Consider the following 20982-nt stretch of genomic DNA (forward strand, 5'->3'; position numbering starts at 1 on the left):
CTCTAGAGGAAGAATGTAGCCCAATCGGGATGAATTTTCAGAGAAGGAAATGTTTCCTTCTCGGGCCAGGCTTGCCTGATGGAGAATCCTAGTTTTTCTTAATCTGTCACTTGATTTTTACCAGCATGAGTTTAACATGGTGGGAAAACCCCCCCAGCCAAACCAGTTCTCCTTGTCATATGCTTGCCTATGGAAACTGCTGATCCGCTTCAGCGGAAACTGCAAAAATTGGCCTGAAGTGGGTATTCACCACAGGGAACTTCAGCAAAGATGGTTAAATTTCAGCTTAACTCTTTAACTGAACACAGCCCCGCCTGTTGATGTTTTACAGTGTTGTTCTCGGATTGCAATAGTGATATGCGTTAAAGAGGGCAATCTCTTTCTTTTTCCCCCCAAGGCGTCCAGTTTTGTTTTGGCATTTTGCTCGGATGACATTTTCTTACTCCCTCTTAACATGATGGATGGGACTGGTCTGGACTCCTTCAAACACTCCCTGATCCCCAGGAATTTCAGGGATATGTGTGTATCTCTCCAGTACTGGAAACACAAAGAGCACATTTCTGCTGACCTCTCCATACATGCTAAGAAATCCTTAATATCTGAAAAAGAGAAATCTGGAGTAATTGGCCCAAAGCTGGTGGTGAGTGTGATTTGGGGTGCAGGTCCCGTTGAGCTTTCTGTGAAAAAAGACGTGTCTTTCCGTGGTTTAAATGGATCCAACTTCAACTCCCAGCTAACTGATCTTCTGCATTTGCCTAAAGTCAAAGAGCCTTTGACGTGAGGAAGCTCTCCCCGAGCTTTATCTGGGGCTCCACCGGTGAGGTGGATTTCAGCCCCTTAATCTGGGCTGTGTCATCACTTTAGGTAACGTTTTTGTCAAAATGCATGTAAAGGGGGAAATGGCAATGTATTCTCTAAGTTTCTTAGCCAGCCTAATAGCTTTTTGAAGTACGCCTCTAATTTCGTTGAAATAGTTTAGGATTTCAGCTTGCATAGAATTAGTGCTGTGCCGAGTTGTACTGCAATCCTTTTGCTTGATATCAAGTCCTATATTGGCTGTTTTCTAACTCCATCTGAAATCTTGGAACTTTATGAGCTTGGAATTTTTTCTGTAATTCTTTCTCCAGCTCTCTAAAGGACATGATTCTGACTTGTTGACTTTAACATGTAGAATTTAGTGATTTTTAATACCTGCATTAGTTGTTGCTGAAATAGGAACCATGAAACAAGTGTGATATGAATAATTACCTCTTTTCTCCAGTTACAACCTAGAAACATTGTTGAGCACTGCCAGCATCTAATGAGCCCCACAGGGCTGGCTTGTTTCTGATGCACTAAGCGTTTAATGCTGCTGCTCATTCATTCTTTATTAATTGTCTGAATTTCATAATTGCTGATTTAGTTACAGTATTACCAGCTTGCCTTCCTTCAGTTTGTCGCTGCTTTTCTGCCTGGCTATTCTCATCAACCTTCTCAACTGGTCTTACTCAAGCTTTTTATGCAACTGTGGGAGAGCAGCTCTTCGGTGAGCAGTAAAAAATTACCGAAATAAATCCTGTATTTCACAGCTCGGGGCGTAAATCTTGCCGTGTTCTGATTCAGCTCGCTTTGCTGAGCTGACCCCTTTCTGAAGCGCTGCGTGGGTATGTTCTTATGGTGCCCCTCTCTTTGTCACCTGCCCTTGGGGTGGGTTTGGGGTGACTCTGCGCTCTTCTGCGGTGTGTCAGCCCTGCCTGCGGCCCCCTCCGTGCAGGGGGGGGGATGATCTCAGCTGCCTTGAGGCAGGGTCTGTCTTGGAAGGAAAGCATTTGGGGAAGAAAGCTAATCTTGAATACAGAACTTTTGTTTTCCTGCCAAGAAGGGTGGCTGGCTGGGCACTACCTGCACTGCTCAGCACCCGGCACTCCCGGGGTTCCCCAAGGCATCAGGTCTTGCCAGTGCCAGAAAGAAGCAGGAGTTTAGTTAGGGATTAGAGTAAATGAGCATGACTAAACTGCTGCAAATGGCAGTGGTTTTCGTTAAGCCAAGCTCATTCTAGCACATGGGTTCAAACCCACTGTAGCCTGGATGAATAGAGGCCATTTCTAGGCTCTTGTAGCTTCTTACCTTCTTCAAAGGGCGATTCCAAGGAGCCGTCACCAAACAGCTTGTGCACTCGCTGCCTTTGCCTGCCTAGGTCGAACCAATGCGTATCTAATTAAAAATACCACAAATTCCAGTCAGATGTGGGGTTTCCAAGGAATGTGCTTCTGCTTATTTTAGCAACAGGTGGTAAGTATTAAAACGTGTGCAGCTCATCTCTAGTTTTCTGTCTGCAGGGCTGCGAAAAGCAGTGCAAAAGCGGTGCCTGCAGATGCGCGCAGAGCCCGCTCCTTGTTTTCATTAACCGAAGGGAGCAGCTCAAAGCCTGCTTATTTGGCAACCAGTTCGACCAGTATCCCATACGCGCCCACGCACCGATTAATTTGCACGTGCTACGCTTGGTCATCGGAGACGGCAGCGTGTGAAGGCAGGTGGGAGCTTGCCGTCTCCCACACAGGTCCGGTCCGTGCTGTTATCACTTCCTTGGATTTCTGAAAGGGGTTTAGAGATGTTTTCAAGGCTGGGGGCTAGCCTGTGGCACAGTCTGCACTGACCTTCATACTTGGCTGAGAAGCGCTGCTTTTCCCAGCCCAGGAGCAGTCGCTCCCACTCGGAGCCGTCACTGTGTGTGCCCAAGCTGGGGGAGAAATGATATGGCTGTGCTGGGATGGGGTCCCCAGCTTTCTCTTCTAAGCTCGGTATTAGTTAAGCCCCCATGGTGGCTTTGATGAGCTGCTGGGTGGAGCTGCGGGATGTTGCTGGGAAGCATGCTCCTGCACCGCCGGCCGCGTGGCTGCATCCCTCGCGTGCACCCTGCTGCTGCGTCCCCCTGCCCAGCGCTGGGCTTCCACGGCACGCAGAGCGTCTGCAGGCTGCCTTGGCAGGGGGAGATACACTGATGTGCCTCAGGTCTCCTTTGAATCTCTGATTTTAAGGGTTTAAAAAAAAACAACACGAAATGAACCTTAAGATTGGGACAGGGAAGTGTGGATCCCCTAAGGGTTTCTTGTAAGGGAGGTAAGTAATCTTGTAAATGGAAGTCTGCAAAAGAGAGGGTGAGAATAAGCTGTTACCTAGAGGAACTTTCTCCATTTTAACCCTATGATTGATATTGATTTAATTTTTACCAGTTCTGATTTCTCTGAGATTCCTGTGAAACTGCTTAGACTGAAGATGGCTTGTGTACGCGTCCCAGTTTGCCACCTCAACTCATGAAACTTGGAGGTAGTGAGAGGAGGTTGGAGGAAGTGGATCAAGGCAGCTGTCTGATATCTGGTAGGAAATAGCAAACTGAGCAGAAGGAATTTATTGTGAAATATTCGGTGTTATTGGAAAATACATTTTGCGTGATAAACGGGTATGCTCTGATCCAGGGATCGTTTCGAAGCAGCAACCTTAACTCTGCTCTGCTGCTCTCACAACATGGGTATTTTTAGACTGGTTCCCATTTATACCCATCAGTACTCGCGACCATCACAGACGGTTACCAAAATTAAACCTGAAGTTGGATGGGAAAATAGGCACTGACCTTGTCAGTACAAACCAAAATCATATCTTATTTCAGACAAACACATGCACCTCAGAGCCACATTTTCCCATATGTGCAAATGCAAACGCTGAGGAACCGTGGGAGAGTTTTAAAAAGCATCGTTAAGCCCAAGAACGAGCATCCAATACTTCATTACTCCTCCCCTCCTTCCAAATTACTGTGCCCTTTAATCAAAGTCTAGCTACTGGCAAAACCACCAGCATTGGGGTGTAGACAGAGTGAAATTTAAGCCTGAGGAGCAGCTCAAACCTGAGCTCCAGGATGGCAGAGGTGTCCAGCACGTTTGCCCGTGCCGTGCCGGCGGTTTGCCGATGGAGCCAGTGGGAACCTTAGTCTAGCCCCCAAACGTCTCAGTGACTCCGCGCCCTGCGATGGGAGCCGTCCCCACTGCAGTTGCGAGCGCTGCAGGCTGGTTTGTCCCAGGTTTTGTGACGGGAGAAGGGAGCACAAGCAAAGCGACCGCACCGAGGGCATCCCCAAATCTCCCTGCTGTCCTTGCCTCTTTGTCTCCCAGCCCCAGGAGGGAGCAGGGAGGTGCTGCTGGCATCCCATGGGTGAGAGCCCTGCTGGTGCGTGGGGCATGGGCACGGGCAGGTATTTTATAGCTGCACGTGGGAATTGGGGTGGTAAGACATCCTCACCGAAGCCGCAATGGGATTGCATGCCCGTGGCGAAGGGTCCGGGGAGTCCTCGACAGACACAGGCAGCAGCCCAGCTCTTTGGTAGGGTGGCTTAAGGCAGTCTTCTAAAAATGGTGTTTACTCCATTTATTGCTGATCAGATTAGTAGGCTAAGCAGGTATTCCAGCGTACTCCCCTCCAGCAAGCTTGAGGAGTCCCCCGTGGGCTTAAAGCACAGCCAGAATAGTGGACTGTCAGGTATTTTGAAGCCTTGTTCAGAAATGCCTCTTGGATGAAGCTGACCACCCTCCTGGGAGGTATTGAGCTTTCCAGCCGCTTTATCCCCCGACGTCTGCTGCTGCCCCAGTAGAGCTGGGGCAATGTATGAGGGAGACATGGGCCAGGGCAGGCTGGCAGGTAGGTGCCTTTCTGCTTTCGGGGCAGCAACCACAGCGGGAGGGAGTGATGCTCCATGCCTGGGTACCCCGCCGGCAGGACCCCTGGCTCTCTGCTGCCCTAGTGCTGCCTCCAGTCCCTGCCGTGGGGCAGACCGTGCCCAGCTGTCTGCTGGACACCGTCCCGCTATTCCCAGACCCATGTGTGGCTGGGATGGTCGGGGACTTTTCTGATCTGCGAGGCTGCTCCTGGCCAGGTTGCCTCTGTTTGCTACTGTGTCAAAGCCGTATTTTAAATAATTCCTTTTTCCTCTCCAGTGCTCTTTTTCTGCCAATGTGTTTAGAGATCCTGGTCGTGTTCTCTTGTTCAGCAGAAACGGTTAGGCTCCTCCTGGATGGCCAGTGGTCCCTGCTGAAACTCATCGGGAAGCCTTTCACTGTGCCTCTTCCTTGCCCACATAAGTGTGCCTGGGCTTGTGCTGCGTGATTCTAACGAGATCTCCACCTCAACCCGCACAGTGGCGTTGCAGCTTGCTCGTCCTTATCAGGCACGGTTGCATTTGATGCATCCCTTATGCATGCAGCCAGTCCCAGCGCACAGCACCTCTGCACCTGGCAAGGTGGGTGCAGTGTGTGCCTTACCGACCCGTGGGCTTTCCCAGCCTTTTGGCCCAAGAAACTGTTGGTTCGCAGGACACACGGGCACGTCGCGATCCTGTGCTCACCGTGCTGCCCGCCTTGGTGTGGTACAGCCCCTCCAACGCTGCACATCGTGCTCCTCCCCCAGTTAACAAAGCACCAGAAGGAAAAAAAGAAGAGATGAGGTGTTCCTGCCTGCGATCGTCTCCTAGACCTTCAGCAGGACCCTGGTGCTGAGCTCTGGGTGTCGTTTACCCCACAAAGGGCTAGTGGGCAGCAGGTGCTGCCTTCCTGCTCCTTCTGCTTTCCGCACCCATCCCCGGAGCAGCTTGGCAGCCTGGCCAGGAAAGAGCCGTGTCCCTCCCAGGTTCCCATTCCCACACAGCCCACGGGTGGCTGTGAGTCATCCGAGGGCACCGGTGTTGGTGCCATTTCCTTGTGTGGTTCAGTAAAGCGAAATCTTTGTCCCCTGCACGGTGCTGTTGTTTGCCGTTCCTCCCAATTACTGCTATTAGGGTCTCAGTAAGGTTTCTCAGGCTTCCCTCCTGTGGGTTATGCCTGATGTCCTATACATTTCTGAGATTTACTTTCATTCCCTGTGTTTTCAGCAGCAGAAATTGCAAGGTATGTGGTTTTCCCCCCCGAGTTGTTAATTCTTGGGGCTGTGGAGCCTGTGCCGATTGAACTCAAGCTCAGCTGTCATTTTGTAGTAAGTTCATTCTTCATCATGAGAACAGTACTGCTCCTCCCCCCAAAGTGCTGGGAAAGCCTTTGCTAGTCTGCCACGTCTTTCATTAGCTTGAGCTGACCTTGGGTTGAAGTCGAACTCTCTAAAGGTATTTTATTAGCTGCCGTACCAGCCAGCTGCGAGGAGGAGCTGCCGCGGGGTGCCAAGGGAGGTGGGCACCGGCTTCCAGCCCCCTGCCCCGCTCCCCTGCCAGCTCTGCGCTTGCGGTTTCATTCCCGTGATGAATTGGGCTGCAGGAGCCGTGGGAGAGCTGCCCGGGCATCACCACGGGCAGAGGGCAGAGCTCGGGCTGCTCACGTCGCAGGGTCCTTGCCAGCCAGCCCTTCGCGTTCAGCCAAGGTGGCTCTGTGGGATCCGGCTTTGCTCAGAGATTCGTGTCCTTTCTGTATAAACACAACGAAATACAGTTTTCTGGCAAAAAATACATCCTCTTCTATGCTTTTTCTTCTAGCAGATTTTTTTTCTTCTGCTTCCCAGGCTAGCAGAGTAGCAATGAGTTTTGTGGAAATTGCTTTTTTCCCTATTAACTGAATTCTCAGACCACTGCTCTTTCCCCAGTACAAGCTTGTAAACCATTTTTTGGGGGGGGGGGTGTTTGGTTTTGTTTTTTTTTTTTGAGGAGGGGGATAAAGCATGGAAGGGAACAGGGACAGCTTGATGCATTTAGGGGAACTTTCATTAAAAAATTTTGTGTTTATTTGTATTCTGCTAGCACAATCTGACCATACAGCATTCCTGGTATCTTCCCTTACTGATGGAGAGTGCTAGTGGGCAGACTTAAATCTGTACCTGCTGCAGTTTAGATGGGCTGGAATGAAATGAGGGCACTTTTATTCAGGTTAAATTTTTTCAGATGCTTGTGAATATGGGGGGATGATGATGAATCTAGAAAGATATCATCTCTCCTCTTTAGTATCTGATCTGCCTAATCTCACATGCGGTGCGTGGTTGCAAGTTTTTTTACGCTTTTACTGTGTAGAAACAGTGCGACAGGGATAGATAACATGTTTCTAAGGACGCTGAGTTTTCCATGCTTTTCACACATATCCATCACACTCGGATTCATACATAATTTTACTCTAAGCTGACAAGGTTACATGCGCTCTCTATTAAGCAACATATGTTACTCCGTTCTCCAGAAAGGGCAATTTTAATACTCTGCCAGTCGGAATGTGTTGCGCAATGGTGCATACACCAGCTGGCATTATTTTCCATCTGAAGTTATTTAAATAGTGAACTCTGCAGAAAAGACAGATGTTGAAAATAGACTCCCACTAACCTGAGGTCAATGGTAAGGCCCTCGTGCTCTGACAAAATAGATGTTTCTTTTCTAATTGGGATGATGAACATGTTTTTTTGTGGGCAGTGTAAAATTAAGGGAGAATCTTTATTCACTAATTAGCTGGAGTTTACAAGTGATCTAATACTTCTTTTTCTTTAGTAAGACCATCTTTACTTTTTTTTTCTTGAATACTTTTAAACTTTGGCATATCTGAAATGTTCATTTTCAATCTTTGCTTAAAAATTTTAATAGAGTGCTTAGAGCTTCAGTTGGAGACCGACTGTGGAGCTGTGCAAGTCCAGGAACAGACGGGTTTCTCTGTTCCTCTTTCCATTTTCTGTTTCCCTTTCCCTGAAATAATTTCTTATCTATCTTCTGGGATTGCCACATTTCTATAGCCAATAATTAACATAATTAACCCAAACTTGGAGTATTATTACAGATATTTAAATATCCAGAATCATGCCCAAGGTGGGCAGATTATCTGGGTTGAAGGCCAAGGAAGCTCTTCTGACCATCACACCATTTAGTTAGTTACAAGTAATACAGCGAAACGCTACGTGGTGTGAAACAAAGGGGATTGTGGGGAAATTGCACAAATCCTCCTTCCTTCCTTGATCCCAAGCTGGATAATGATTTCTGTATCATTTCTTTATTAAACAGTAGGCTGGGATTCAGCAGTCCAAGCTGGAGCCATCGGTAGCTGAGCTTATCATCCTGGTTCCCTCCACGGAGGGAGATGTGTTTTTTCTCCTGAATAGTCTCCGAATATCAGAGCGTGGGGTGAATTGCCGTCACCCAGCTCCCTGCACCCGGTCCCAGAGGCTTTCCTACTGCTCCTGTTGCAATGCATAGCAAAGCATCCCCTGAGCATCCCCGTCCCCTCCTGGCAGCAGAGCGGGTCCCACACTGGTGGCCTTGAGAACCCCCCCTTTTGCTTTGGTGTTTTGTTTTGCGGTTTTGTATCGGCTCGGTGAGAAGCTTGTTAGCAGCGATGATGTGATTTTTAGTGCACCTTTGGGGATGCAGAATGTGTTCCCACCAAGGGTTATATGGCATTGGTCCAACGTCCCTGGAAACGTGCAGGTTTTCTTCTTCTCTGGGTCAGCTGGTGCCCACGGGTTTTGGATGCAGCGGCAGTTGTTCTGGCTGTGCACACAGTCTCAGAGTCCCTTTGTTGGCATTTCCCACCCCACCATCACGTTTGCTCTCCTCCCAGCAACAGGGAAAGCTAAAACCCTAATGCTTTGCATCTCTCTTACGCTTTCTCTCTCCGTTCCACAGCAGAAGGAGGGATGTTGACAAGTGTGGTCAGACCCAGCAGATCTCCATGCCCAGGGCTGGCAGAGCTGTGGTCAAGAGTAGCTCCAAGCCAGGGAGGTCCCAGTTGGTCGCATGGAGAGAGTTTTCCCATCGCCCAGTTAGTAAACAGGCTTGCAGGGCAGGTATTTGCAAGGGCAGGTCCTGTCGACATGCAGCACATCAGTGAGACCACCTGAGATGTCCAGCAGTCTTTGGGAACAAAAAACCCATACCGGCATCTGTAGTCTGCTAATGGAAAGGATTGGCCATTGCTTGGGAGAGGTCCAAGGAGGAAGGAGAAGGCCAGATACCCCTCCCAGGCTGGGGAGAGCCAGGGTGCTCACAGGGCACCCAGTCCAGCCCCGAGTACTGCTCCTGGGCTGGTGCCTTGGGCAGACGGCGACCATCAGCCACTGCCTTCCCAGGAGCTGCAGGGACTTGCTGGGGGAGTGCAAGGACTCGTGGTGAGACGTGCCTTTCTCCTGCTGTAGCCAGCGAGCAGCATTCCGGCACGCAGGGCGCTGAGCGGGGCTGGTCATGGCAGCTGCTGTCACTGCTGATGTGAACTGCTGCACCGTGAGCCGGCAGGTCTGAGCACAGATTCTGCCCTGCACGTTTTTGGGTTCATCCCTTACAGTCTCTGTGGGTCAAATCTTACTTAGAGGAACTGCGCAAACCTCATGTTCCCTTTGACCCTAGCCAGACCTGCTGCTTGGGGTGAAATCCCTCTGGTTTGCTGAATTAGTCTTGTGAACAAGGCAGAGCAAATTGCACGCTGTGGCTGTAAGCAGGGGGGTAGCAGCACACAGATGGTGTGCTGGGCTCTGCAGAGCAGTACGTGCTCCCTCTCGGTTTGGTCTGCTGCCTTCTTCTCCTGGGTGCTTTTCCTCCCTTCTTGCACCTATTTGCCCAAACTCAAATTTGAAAGTCTGGGAAAATCAGCAATGCATCTTCTGGCCTGGGGGACTCGGCATGCCTGCCCCACGCAGCCCAGGGATGCAAGAAGCGGCTCGACTGAATTGCCATTTTATTGAATCCTCTTCCTCGCTAATTAGTTATTAAATTATGGTTAGTGTTTCGTTAAAGCCCCAGTGGGCATGAGTTCATTAGCTTTTTATTGGCTAGAGCTGCACTTTGTTGCACGGGAAATGTATCCCAAAGAGCGTCTGCGCTCGTTGGAGTGATTGTGCTAATGAGCTCTGGTTGGGGCAGGGTGTGTAACAGCTCTCTAAGCGCATGGCTCGGACTTGCAAAGGAGCTTGGCTCTCACCTCAGCGTCAGGATAAAGGCCTGGATTTATGCAAGAGCTTAACAAATCTGGCTGGCTGGCCTTTCTGAGAATTTGACTTCTCTACTCCCGTCGGCTCTTGCTGGAGTTTTGCCGTGAGCCATCAGCACAAGGGGACTTTGGCTTCAGCGTGGCAAACAGCTTTCCCCATGGCACTCCCCTCTGCCCAGGCAGAATCCCTTGGCTGCAGCCAGGGACTGCAGAAGCTTCTCCGAGGAGCTCTGCATCGATTCTGTCCCCGAAACATATGCTGGGGCTGGGTAGCATCTTTGCTGAAACAGCCTGGCCTGTCTGCATTACTGTCCTGGGGCTGTTACTCACCCAAAACCCAGGCTAAAAATAGTCTCTCTAACCCTGAGATATTTTTCAGGGTTGCTGTCTCTTCCAAGCCCACATTAATTAGCACTTGGGATGGCCCAGAATAGAAACCCCCATGGCTCCAGCAGCTCGGAATTGCAACCTTTATAATCAATGATTGTTAGGACCAATAAATCAGGCTGCAGCTCCACAAGGTGCCGTGCAGTCGCTCTGGCCACTGAGAGCATCCAGCTCAGCCCGCAGCTCCTGGAAAAATCGCATGCAGAGCTTCAGAAGGTGCTGCATTAATTACTCCAAGGTAGCCAGGCTGGTGCTCACCTTTTCAGGGCTAAATCAAGATGTTTCTTTAGTGTTGGGTACCAGGCACGCTGCTGTCATCTCAGTACTGGTCTGGTGTCTTAGCAAGGCACAGAGAAGGGGCTCTTGGATGCAGTTTCACCTCTGCTTGTAATGATGGGGAAGGGGAATATGAGAGATGGGACTTGGAAACCCACGCTGGTGGGCTCTTTGGTGGGGGACTCTGGTGAGACCCTTCTCCATGAGGAATAAGCCCTGTAAGCAGCATATGGGTATGTGCTGGGGATTTTGAGGCTGACTGTAGCCATGATGGGAGCCTGAGCTCTGCTTCCTTCAGCCCATCACCGTGGCTTCAGCCCTGGAGCAGGTGGGCTTGCACAGCTCGCCTGGTCTGTGTACTGGGGAGGGCAGAGCTATGTTCCACCCCCACTGTTTTCCGAGTCATCTGTATCTCCCATCCCTGTTGGCGACTTTAAAATGGCTTTGAGGAATTTTATTTTCAGGTCTTTTATCATGCGATCACAGGTCAGGGCCAGCAGCTTTTCCTGCCTGCTGGCTCCGGCTGCCAAAGTTAATACATCATGCAGTGCTGGAAATGTCACACCAAGGCTCGGCGCGGACTGGAGGCAGGGCTTTGCATCGGGGCGCCTGCCCTGTGTTCCCTCTGCAGAAAGACTGGCGAAATAACGAGAGGATAAATTAAATTCCTCTTCCTCAAGCATGTGAGATGCAGGATGCAGGGCTTTTCTGCCGCTGGGCAGGCGCAGAGGATCCCTCCACACTGCTGTGCACAGCACCCTGCGTGTGGGACCAGCACACAGGGTACCTGATGTGGGTGCACCCGTGGTAGACTGGTTATGGGACTCCCCAAAAGTACCACAGCAGGAGGTTGCTCAGCCTAAATGGTCTATTCCGCTGCCAGCCCCCTCCCTGCTTGTAAGACTTTAGATGCAAAAGTGGCTGGATTTTAGGGGACCTTATTCTTTCCCCGGGCCAGACCAGAGCTTTGTGTTTAGTCACTGATCTTTGGAAGTTCCTGTTGTTTTTTTTTCCTGTCCAGTGACTTCTAATTGAAGTGGGTAATTGCATTATCCCATCCCCCCTGGAGAGGTTCACAGAGTCCTCGGTAATCATCTTCAGCTTTACACTGAACCCCCTGAAAAACCGCCTTGAAATGCCATTTTCCTCACCAAAGCTCAGCAATGGCCACAAGCCAGCAGGGCAAACCTGGCTGGGCTACGGAGCCCCAGGGGCTGGCAGGGCTGGGGAAGTGGTGGTCCTTCTCTGGGGAGGTATACAGCCCTTCGGAGGGGCAGAGCAAGTGCCTTTGAAACACAGGTTAACATTTCCAGCAGCATCCTGGGCTGAGCAAAGCATTATCCAGAGCCAGGGGCTGGGTTGCTTTGGGGCGTGCTCCTCCAGATGCTGAGCACGGGGACACTGCAGGGCAAAACGTCCCCCTGTCCTGTCCTAGCGTGGATGCACAGGCTGATGTGGGCATGTGCTCAGGGAGGCATGTGGGGTCGAGGAAACCTTTCCCTGTCCCTCTCGTCCCTTCCCGTCGGAGTCTGTTCAGCCCTCCCTGGGGCTTTCCCCGTGCAGGAAGGCTAATTCAGGTGTTTTCTTCCATCCCCTGCAGTATGAGTTTAAAGCCAAGAATATCAAGAAGAAGAAAGTGAGTCTCATCGTGTCAGTGGATGGCGTGAAGGTCATTCTGAAGAAGAAGAAGAAGGTAGGCAGCCCTGGTCCCTGGGGCAGCGGTGCCTTGGCAGCAGGAGCCCTCCCCTCGCGGCGCAGGACCTGCAGCATCCTTGAATTTCTGGGGAACTCTGGTGGGCTGGGAGAGGGAGGGATGGGCTGGGATCAGCTGTGTTCCAGGTGAAGCCGTGTTCCCGCAGGGTGGCTGAGCCAGTCCTGATGCGGGTATAGAAGGGGCCCGGAGGGTCCCGTGGGAGGTGATGTGGGACATTGCTGGTCCCCAGCAGGATCCGACCCTCGGTGAAGGGTTGCAGGGGAGCAGCAGCAGAGCTGTGACAAGAGCTTCCCAGGTCTGTCCCTGGACTGTCTCTGCCCTGTCCTTGATCTCAAGAGCAGCATCTGACGTACTCATTTTCAGCTTCTTTCGTTGCAGAAAAAAGAATGGGCCTGGGATGAGAACAAAATGCTCGTCATGCACGATCCCATCTACAGGTAAGCCTGCTTGGTGGGGGGATGGAGGCCTGGGTGGCTCTGTCATGCCGTTTACCCCATGCCACACTGGCACCGTGCTGGGGACTGGCCATGGAGAGCCGTCACCATCCTCGTGGAGGGCAGCTCCCCTCGCTTGCTGTGCTCTCCTGAAGTCCCCAGCTCTCTTTCTCTATCTCGTTGGCAAAAGCTAAGAGCGTGGGCCATCTGTGTCCCAGGGAAGCCAAATGGGAGCGAGGAAAAGCCCCAGCCATGCTGGGGAGGAGGCCAGCTCTCCGAGCAGGCAAGGAGGAAGATTGAGGTTTGCTTTCCTCGGTCCCTGGAGGGCTCCTGGACCGCTAGCTCTGTCCCTGGGGGCTGAGCAGAGAAAGCGCCGTGCTGCCTTCGCAAAATGCTTGCTGCTGCTGAGTCAGCAGGCTAATTTTCCCAGCCAAGGCAAAACCACTGCCAAAAAAATTTCTGATGGGCTTTAGCAGGGGCGTGCTGCAGAGGCTGGGCATCTGCCAGCACCCCGGGACGTGCCCTGGGAAGCGCTGGCTGTGGCCTTGCCTGTCTCCTGGGCACCATGGGTAATATGTGTGTTGTAGATGATATCCTCCCCTCCCTTCTGTCTTTGCAGGATATTCTATGTGTCTCATGACTCCCAGGACCTCAAGATATTCAGCTACATTGCCAGGGATGGGTCTAGCAATGTCTTCAGGTGCAATGTCTTCAAATCCAAGAAGAAGGTAAAGATGCTGGGACGTGCACCCCACCATCGCAGGGTCTTGTTGGGGTGGCTGGGGCGGGATCCCGTGGCACTGCGCTGCATGCAGCTGGTGGCCCGGAGCATCCTGGTGATCTGAGCTCTGGTGCCTCAGTCCCTGCAGCAGCACACAGAGACACCCAAAAGCTGCACAAGGCTGGGGAGGTCACCAGGCAGAGGCAGCCCAGCTGAGGTTACGGTCCCCCTCTCCCTCTGCAGAGCCAAGCCATGCGCATCGTCCGGACGGTGGGGCAGGCATTTGAGGTCTGCCACAAGCTGAGCCTCCAGCACACCCAGCAAAACGCGGACGGGCAGGAGGACGGAGACAGTGAGAGGAACGGGGACGACCTGGATGTCCCAGGTACTCTGCAAGGGCAGAGGCGGGGGTGGCGTGGGGGTCCTGGAGCCTGGCAGACGCCGTCTGCAGAGTCACCGTCTTCCCATACCACTCCTTGCTGCCTGACACCTGCGGGGAATGGATTTGCACAGCAATCTGGCCTGCCGTGTCTTGGGCTCAAGCTGGGATCTTGCCCAGCAAGGAGCCTTCGCTAGGTGTTAGCCATCATCCTCGCAGACATCCCCCTTGCTGGGAGCCTATTAGCAGCGCCCGGGACTCTGCTGGGCGCCTAAGTACTCTCGGTGCTCTGCTGCACACGCTGCAAACATTTCCTCGCTGCTTCCACAGAAAAGGCCCGAAGCACAGACCTTTTCTGCATCCCAAGGTGCTTGCGGGGCTGGGTTCGGCTCTCTGCTGTGGACCCAGCTCGTGGTCCATCGCCACCTCTGCAATTCCCTGCGTGTGCGGAGCCGTGCTCGGGATCTTGGATCGCGCTCCCGGGGCTGCAGGCAGCCTGTGGACCCTCCGCTCCCTTCTCAGCCCCGTGTGCGGAGGGTGCAGGGATGCTTGTGCCTGTCAGGATGCTGGCGGGTCCTGGTGCCCAGCTGTGTGTGGGCTGCCTGCCCTGCCCTGCCGCCCCGTGCTGGGCGCTGGATCCCCCTCATCCCAACGGGAGCAGCCTGGGCTGTGCTGCGGTTTCCTGCCTGCCTCTGCCACCGGCGCTGTCGTGATGACCTAATCGTTGGGCTGTCCTGGACCGCACATTGTTTGGTTTTCCTCCACACAATATCCCAGCCACGATATGCGGTTCCCTGGGGATTTCTGAGCATCCGTTTTTTTGGGTTGGTTTTTTTTTTCCCCGTAATCTCTTGTTTACCTTTCTTTAGCTTTCCCTGTGTCTTCTGAGGCCCATTTGTCCCATGTCAGGGTTTTTGGCCGCTGTTCCCCAGGTTTGATGTGCCGGGGCTGGGTGTGTTTTTGGCTGCAAGCCCCATCCCGAGCAGCAGCAGGAAGCGCAGCCCTGTCGCTCTGCACCTGCTTCCCCCCAGAGCTGGAGGGTGGGTGATAAGGGGCAGTGAGAACCAACCGGTGGGCATCACTCGCCATACCATGGGCACAGAGCATAGCGAGCTCCTGCTCCAACTGGGCTGTGCTCTGCTCTGACCCTGCTCCCTCAGCCTGCCGCCTCACCGGCGCGGAGAGGGCGGCCGCCTCGGCGGAGGAGACGGACATCGATGCCGTGGAGCTGCCGCTGCCTGGCGCTGACATCCTCGACTTCAGCCGCGGCGTGACCGACCTCGACGCCGTGGGCAAGGAGGCGAGCGCCTACGCCGATGCCAAGGTGCGTGGGTCCCTGCGCTCCGCTCTCGGGCCATGGTGCGGCCCTGGCCCCGTGGCTCTAATGTGCATCCGGGGGGCCTGGGGATCAGGAGGGATTGTGCAGCATTCCCTGGCTCCCGGATCAAAGCCATCTGCCGCTGCAGGGCTGCCCTTTGGCTCGGGGCCCGGGGCGCTCCTGGAGAGCGCTGTGCCGAGGCTCAGCTATGTGCAGCCACGCGGAAAGCATCTGGGGCAGAGCTGATAGGGATTTTTTTCCGCCAAAAAAAAATAATAAAATACTTTGATACAGGGGAAATTCCCATGGGAAGCATCAGCCTTTTCGGGAATTTTCTACAAAAGTATTTGGGCTGTTGTCAGAACTGAAAAAATACTGCCTTCAAAGTTTTCAGCACCCCCAGCAAAGTGTGCATTTGCTTTGAATGCAGTAGCTTCTTTCCTGGGTATTTTGGGGGGCTGCTCCGTGCCGCAGCCCCTGTGTGCCTGGCGGCTCTCCGTGGTGAGGGGCACAGGATCACTCTTTCAACATTGGTGTTTTGCAGGGCTGCCTCCACCCTGAGGATATCCTGACAGCGTCACCCAAGATGCTGCTGCCCTCGTCTGCCCAGCTGCCTGACCTGGGAACACCCCTCTCTGCCCACCACCAAATGCAGCTTCTCCAGCAGCTCCTGCAGCAGCAGCAGCAGCAGACACAAGTGGCCGTGGCACAGGTTCTCCCCTCTGCTCTTTTCTGGGGGTAGCGGCAGGGCTGGGGCACGCTACCGAGCCCCTCGGTACCGCCGGAGTATCCCCTGCCTGGAGGCAGTGTTGAAGGCAGGCTCCATGGGGAGAGCATGGTGGTTGTGGGAGAAGCTGGGGCACAGGGGATGGGGATGGACCATCTCCTGGGCTGTGCAGCAAGGGGAGAGGAGTGGCAATTTGCCCTGGTCCCATCACAGAAGAGGAGGTGCTTATGTCCACTTGCCACCCAATTTTTTGGTCCTTTGGCCCCTGTCTGCTTGCCAATGCCTGGCCTCAGTGTTAGCTCCAGCTGACTGCTGCCTGGGCTGTGCAGCTGGCACCTCGTTCTCCATGCAGGTATTTCTCATTTAAGCAGCTCTGGCTGTTTTATCCAAGTCATTACCTTAGCTTTACTTGTTCCCTGACCCCTGGCAGAGCTCTCTGCAATTGCTCGACTTTCTTCGTGGCTTAAATGATCAGCTCCAGCAGCCTTTCTGTGCTTTCCCGTGGCTTTCCTCTTCTCGCATCAGAAAATCAGCATTGGTCCTTCTGGCCAAGCTGCTGCCCTGAAAGCCTGCATGCCTTCTGGGGTTATGGGTTCAGGAAGTTGCTTTCCCCTCTGGAAGAGGGACCTGCATCCTCAGGAGATCCTTTATGTCTGCCCAAGTATAGTGTTGCTACAGGCAAAACTTACTAGGCAAAGCCAGGTCCTTTTGTGGTAGGGACTGCTCACCTTTGGTAGTTCCCAGTCTTTGTGTACCTGCAGAGCCTTGCAGTGGCAATTTCTTTTTCCTTCTACTTCCAGGTAAAAAATAAATCTAGAATAGTGTAATGCCATTTCTTGGCTGGCTCCTGGGATGGCAGCCAGTGGCCTCATCCTCCTCTGTCCAAAGGGCTGATGCCCTGCTCTGGACCTCTGCCCACCCCAGGGCGGTTCATGTCCCAGGAGCTGTCACTTAGCTGCTCTCTAATGCGTGCCGTGGTGATTTTGTATCGTTGTAATTTATTAATGAAAAAGTAGGGCCCTGTCATGTCAAATGCCTTTCAGATGACTGCATGCATTACATCCATACCTCTATCAATGGCACTTGTTATCTTCTCTCAGAAAGTAGTGAATCAATTTGTCTCTGAACACGTGGTGATGGGCGCAGGCTTAATTTTTTACGAACGAAGCTGGGAGATCCACTGTGTTGACCAGGATCTGTGCTTGGTCTATAGCTACGGGGACCATCCTGTAATTATCTCGGCCTCTAATTACTTGGCTGAGGATGAAACACCATTTAGTTCCCTCATTGATCTGAGGCTTGCTTTTGCAAGCCATTTCCAGATACCTGTGAAAGTTCCTTCTCTTGAATTAAGGCCAGGAGTCCTTCCTGGGTCTTGTCCCCAGGGGGCTGGTGGCACGAGCCACTGCCCCTCTGCAAGACGTGACATTTGGGCTCTGCTCGCATCTTCTCATGGCATCACCTGAGCATCTACCTGGCCCCAGCTGCAGGAGCCTGTGATGGAGACAGATGCTGACTGCAAGGAAGGATCAATTCCAGGCTGACGCTGCCAACGCTGAGCTTTGGCACCCGCTTAGCATTTAAACATGATTCCACCTCTGCCAGCTCAGCTCAGGGTCTCTGCTTCACCCACCAGCATTTGGCAGAGGGTCCCTGTCCCACCGCGCTGCTGTGCCCCGCTGTCCCACCGCTGGCAGGAGGAAGAGGTGACTGTGGCTCCTGCAGCTGTGGTGTGGGGTGTCTCACTTGGCTGGGGGCCCACAGGCAAACCAAAAGGGCTCTGTGCTGCCTGCTCCGAAAATAAGGGATTGCACCCCCTTGCCCTTGGTCTGGCTTAACATGGACAGTTCCAATCTCAGCCCCTTGCCTGGCCTCCTGCCACCCCCCGAGCTCCCTGTACTTCAGCTCTGCTCTGCCAAGGGCACTGTCCTGCTGCCTTGCTGGCTGCATTTGGGCAGCTCATGTACCCATCCAGGAGGGCAGGTGGCCCCCAGCTGTGCTGCTTTTGGGGCCCTGCAGCCGCAGCAGCAGCTCACAGCTTTGGCAGGTACAGAGAGCTCCCCCCCGCTTCCCCAAGGTCGCTTTCTAGGCCAGGGTAAAATTGGGGGGGGGTTGTGTGTTTTGGTTTTTTGTTTGTTTGTTTTTAAACCCGTGCTTTCCTGGTTCCGCACGAGCCTGGCTGGCTCAGTCCTTGCTGGAGAGAGGAGCGCTTGTAGAGCCGTGGGTGGGTGGCAGGAAGGGGTGCTGAGCCGGCGTGACCCCCGGGTGGCTCCGCACTGCCGTCCCCTTGTCCGGAGTACGCTCCTGGGGCTCTCCTTGCTCAAGTTCGGATCAGAGAGCTGCCCCCGCTGCCCCTGGGCAGGGGGTCCTGGCTGGACTCCCCGCGGTCTAACGTCCAGGCATCGCTTCCCAGGGCCAGAATGAGCAGCCAGCTCGTGTCCCCAGAGCCACCGTGTCTCAGCAGCGCTCTGCCATCTGCGTTGCTCCAGGCATGTCGTGCCTGTCACAGCCGGAGCCGCCTGCAGCTCCAGGGCAGCTCTGATGCCGAAGCCCCTGCTAGCGACAGACGCCGCTGGCAGGACCCTGCCTCTGGGAAACCTGCCCAGAAAGACAGCTCGGCCAGGGCCGGCTCGCAGCCTTCATGCACCCGCAGCCCTGTCCAGTCGGTTGAGCCTGTCTTCTCTTCCGTATCCATCCGGCTTCCTCCTGAGCTGCCCTTTCATCATGCATTCACGACGCGCGCGCGTGACCGATGGTTCCGTCAGTGCTGCCTCCCTTTGCCTTCGGGCTTTTCCATCAGAGAGGCCAGGTGACCGTGTGCTGGATTTGCTGAGCGTGCCCTGGTGTGACGCTGCCGCCTGCCCCTGCTCTCCCCACCGCATCTGCGGGTACCCGCACGGAATGGCTTCTTCATCGAACCATTTGGTGGGATGCTGGCGAGCCCTGGTAGACGGGCAGGGGTGGCCGGAGTCGAAGCTCTCGGCCCTCGAGCAGTACCTCCCGCACGCTCACCCGCTCTCTCCTGTCACACAGGTCCACTTGCTGAAGGACCAGCTGGCCGCGGAGGCGGCGGCACGGCTGGAGGCCCAGGCTCGCGTGCACCAGCTCCTGCTCCAGAACAAGGACTTGCTGCAGCACATCTCGCTCCTGGTCAAGCAGGTGCAGGAGCTGGAGCTGAAGCTGGCAGGGAACACCACCAGTAAGCGCTCCTGCCCCTTCCTCTCCCCTCGCAGCTAGCCGGGTCTGTGGAGGACATGAGTGTGGGTGTTTCTCTTGGGGTTTTTGTGCATCTCCAGTGGTTTTGCGTAGGGGAATATTAGCGCCCTTCTGGCCTGGCTTGTGCGTGTGCAGCAGGGTGCTTGCATGCAGCGTGGGAAGGGGCATGGGGAGGGCTGTATAGACAGGTAGTCCCATACGTCCATCAGCTGTATGTCCGCTTTCCCCAGTGGCTGCATGCTCTAGGCCAGCTCCTTACCTGCCCGAGAGCCCTTCCTTGACCTTCCTCTCCAGCAGACGTGGCCATCAGCTCCCTGGAGGAGCTGGGGTAGGAGACAGATAACTTTTTATCCTACAAAACTGGCTCTTTGTTGGCCAGCAGCAGCTCCTGGCACCAGTGACACCAAATGAGCCCCCCCCCAAACGGTGGCAGTGGGGAGGTTGACACCCGAATGGCCCCAGACTGTCCTCCTCTGGCCAGTCTGCAGCCAGCTGTGGTGGTCGGGGGATGCCCAGGCAAGCCAGGGTGGCACTGCCTGTCTCTCAGCCGTGCCCTTCTCTTGCAGCAGGCTCCCAGGACAGTCTGCTGGAGATCACCTTCCGCTCCAACGTCCTCCCCGTCCTCTGCGACCCAACCACCCCGCAGCCCGAGGACACCCACCCGCCGCCGCTGGGCCCCGGCTCGGGCTTCCCCAGCTCCATGGGCAGCCCCATAGGTAGGAACGACTGTCTGGTGAAGCTGGAGTGCTACCGCTTTCGGCCGGGCTCAGGGCCACCCGCTCCGGAGCCAGCGCTGGGCAGCCTGGAGCTCATCAAGTTCCGCGAGTCGGGCATTGCCTCCGAGTACGAGTCCAACACGGACGAGAGCGAGGAGCGCGACTCCTGGTCCCAGGAGGAACCGCCGCGCCTGCTCCACGTCCAGCCCAGGCAGGACCTGGGCGACAGCCTGGAGGACGAAATTGCGGTGTAGGGGTCGTCAGGAGGTGGTGCGGAGCTGCTGGGACCTGCCGGAGCTGGGGTGGACCCTGACCGTAGCCCCCTGGCCCTGGCAGGGACGGGATGGCCCGGAGGGAGAGGGGGGCGGAGGAGGGAGCGCGAGGCTTCCAGAACATGTCCGGGAGGCGTGCGGAGGTGAGGACGGAGCCGTGCCGAGGGGCTGCGGTGCGCCAGGCGTGCTGTGCTCCAGCGTGCGTGGGCTTGTGCGCTGAGCTGGAGCATCCCCGCTTTGCATCGGACAGTGAGCTGACAGCTACCCCCTGGTCCCCGTCCCCCTGCAAGCTGCGTTTCAAGGTCAGGCAGAAGCAAAGGACTCCCTGCCGGATTAGCCGCTGCTGGTGGTGCAGTAAAGCAGATGAAGGTTTTTGCTGGGGGAATGAGAGAGCAGGCACAGGGCAGTGAGTGGGGACAAGAGGGACCGAGGAGGCAGCGCCGGGGCGGTGAGCAGGGACAGAGCCGCTGGCAGGGGGTCTGGCCCTCTGCGTGGTGGAGAGGGTCGGAGATACATCCAGGGCCGTGCTAGCGGGGTGGTTAGGGTCGGTGATGGTGTACTGTCGGTGTGGGTGCGCGAGTACTGTCAGTGTGGGTGCGCGAGTGAGAGGTGAGGCAGAGGGAGACAGTGGGGATGAGCCTGGGAAGGAGCTGAAGGGGTGAGATGAGGTTGTGCAGGGTGGCCGGGTGCAGGCAGCTCCTGGCAGGGTTTGTCCCTGCCTGAGGCAGGTGGAGGGCATGCGGGCACTGCCTGCTCCTCTCCTGGGCTGTGGAGCGGAGAGGAAGGCATGGCTCGGCACGGAGCAGGGAGCCAGGGCACGCAGCGTGGGGCTGTGGAGTGTCCTTCCCCTCGTTGTCCAGTCCTTGGGCTCCTTGGCATGGCTGCCAGGTTTCAAAGCCTTTCTGGTGCTCTCAAGTCATGTTTTC

The 20982-nt window shown here is 54.6% G+C and overlaps 1 protein-coding gene across 8 annotated transcripts in view; it reads left to right on the plus strand.

The window, feature by feature from the left end:
- NOS1AP (nitric oxide synthase 1 adaptor protein) overlaps nt 1–20982 on the plus strand; it is a 47368-nt gene that overhangs the window by 19574 nt on the left and 6812 nt on the right. For 3 of the 8 annotated variants that reach the window (XM_069789915.1, XM_069789920.1, XM_069789919.1), the window contains 8 exons: nt 12160–12252; nt 12637–12710; nt 13327–13435; nt 13672–13813; nt 14968–15131; nt 15670–15837; nt 18886–19051; nt 19635–19784. In XM_069789915.1, the coding sequence (XP_069646016.1) occupies nt 12160–12252; nt 12637–12710; nt 13327–13435; nt 13672–13813; nt 14968–15131; nt 15670–15837; nt 18886–19051; nt 19635–19784 (1066 nt within the window). Of the gene's footprint in view, nt 1–3212; nt 3358–12159; nt 12253–12636; nt 12711–13326; nt 13436–13671; nt 13814–14967; nt 15132–15669; nt 15838–18885; nt 19052–19634; nt 20760–20982 lie in introns of those variants that run through there. The other 5 variants (XM_069789921.1, XM_069789916.1, XM_069789918.1 and 2 more) reach the window with 5 other exon arrangements.

The sequence above is a fragment of the Haliaeetus albicilla genome, chromosome 8, assembly GCF_947461875.1.
Source record: "Haliaeetus albicilla chromosome 8, bHalAlb1.1, whole genome shotgun sequence".
NCBI classification, from domain to species: domain Eukaryota; kingdom Metazoa; phylum Chordata; class Aves; order Accipitriformes; family Accipitridae; genus Haliaeetus; species Haliaeetus albicilla.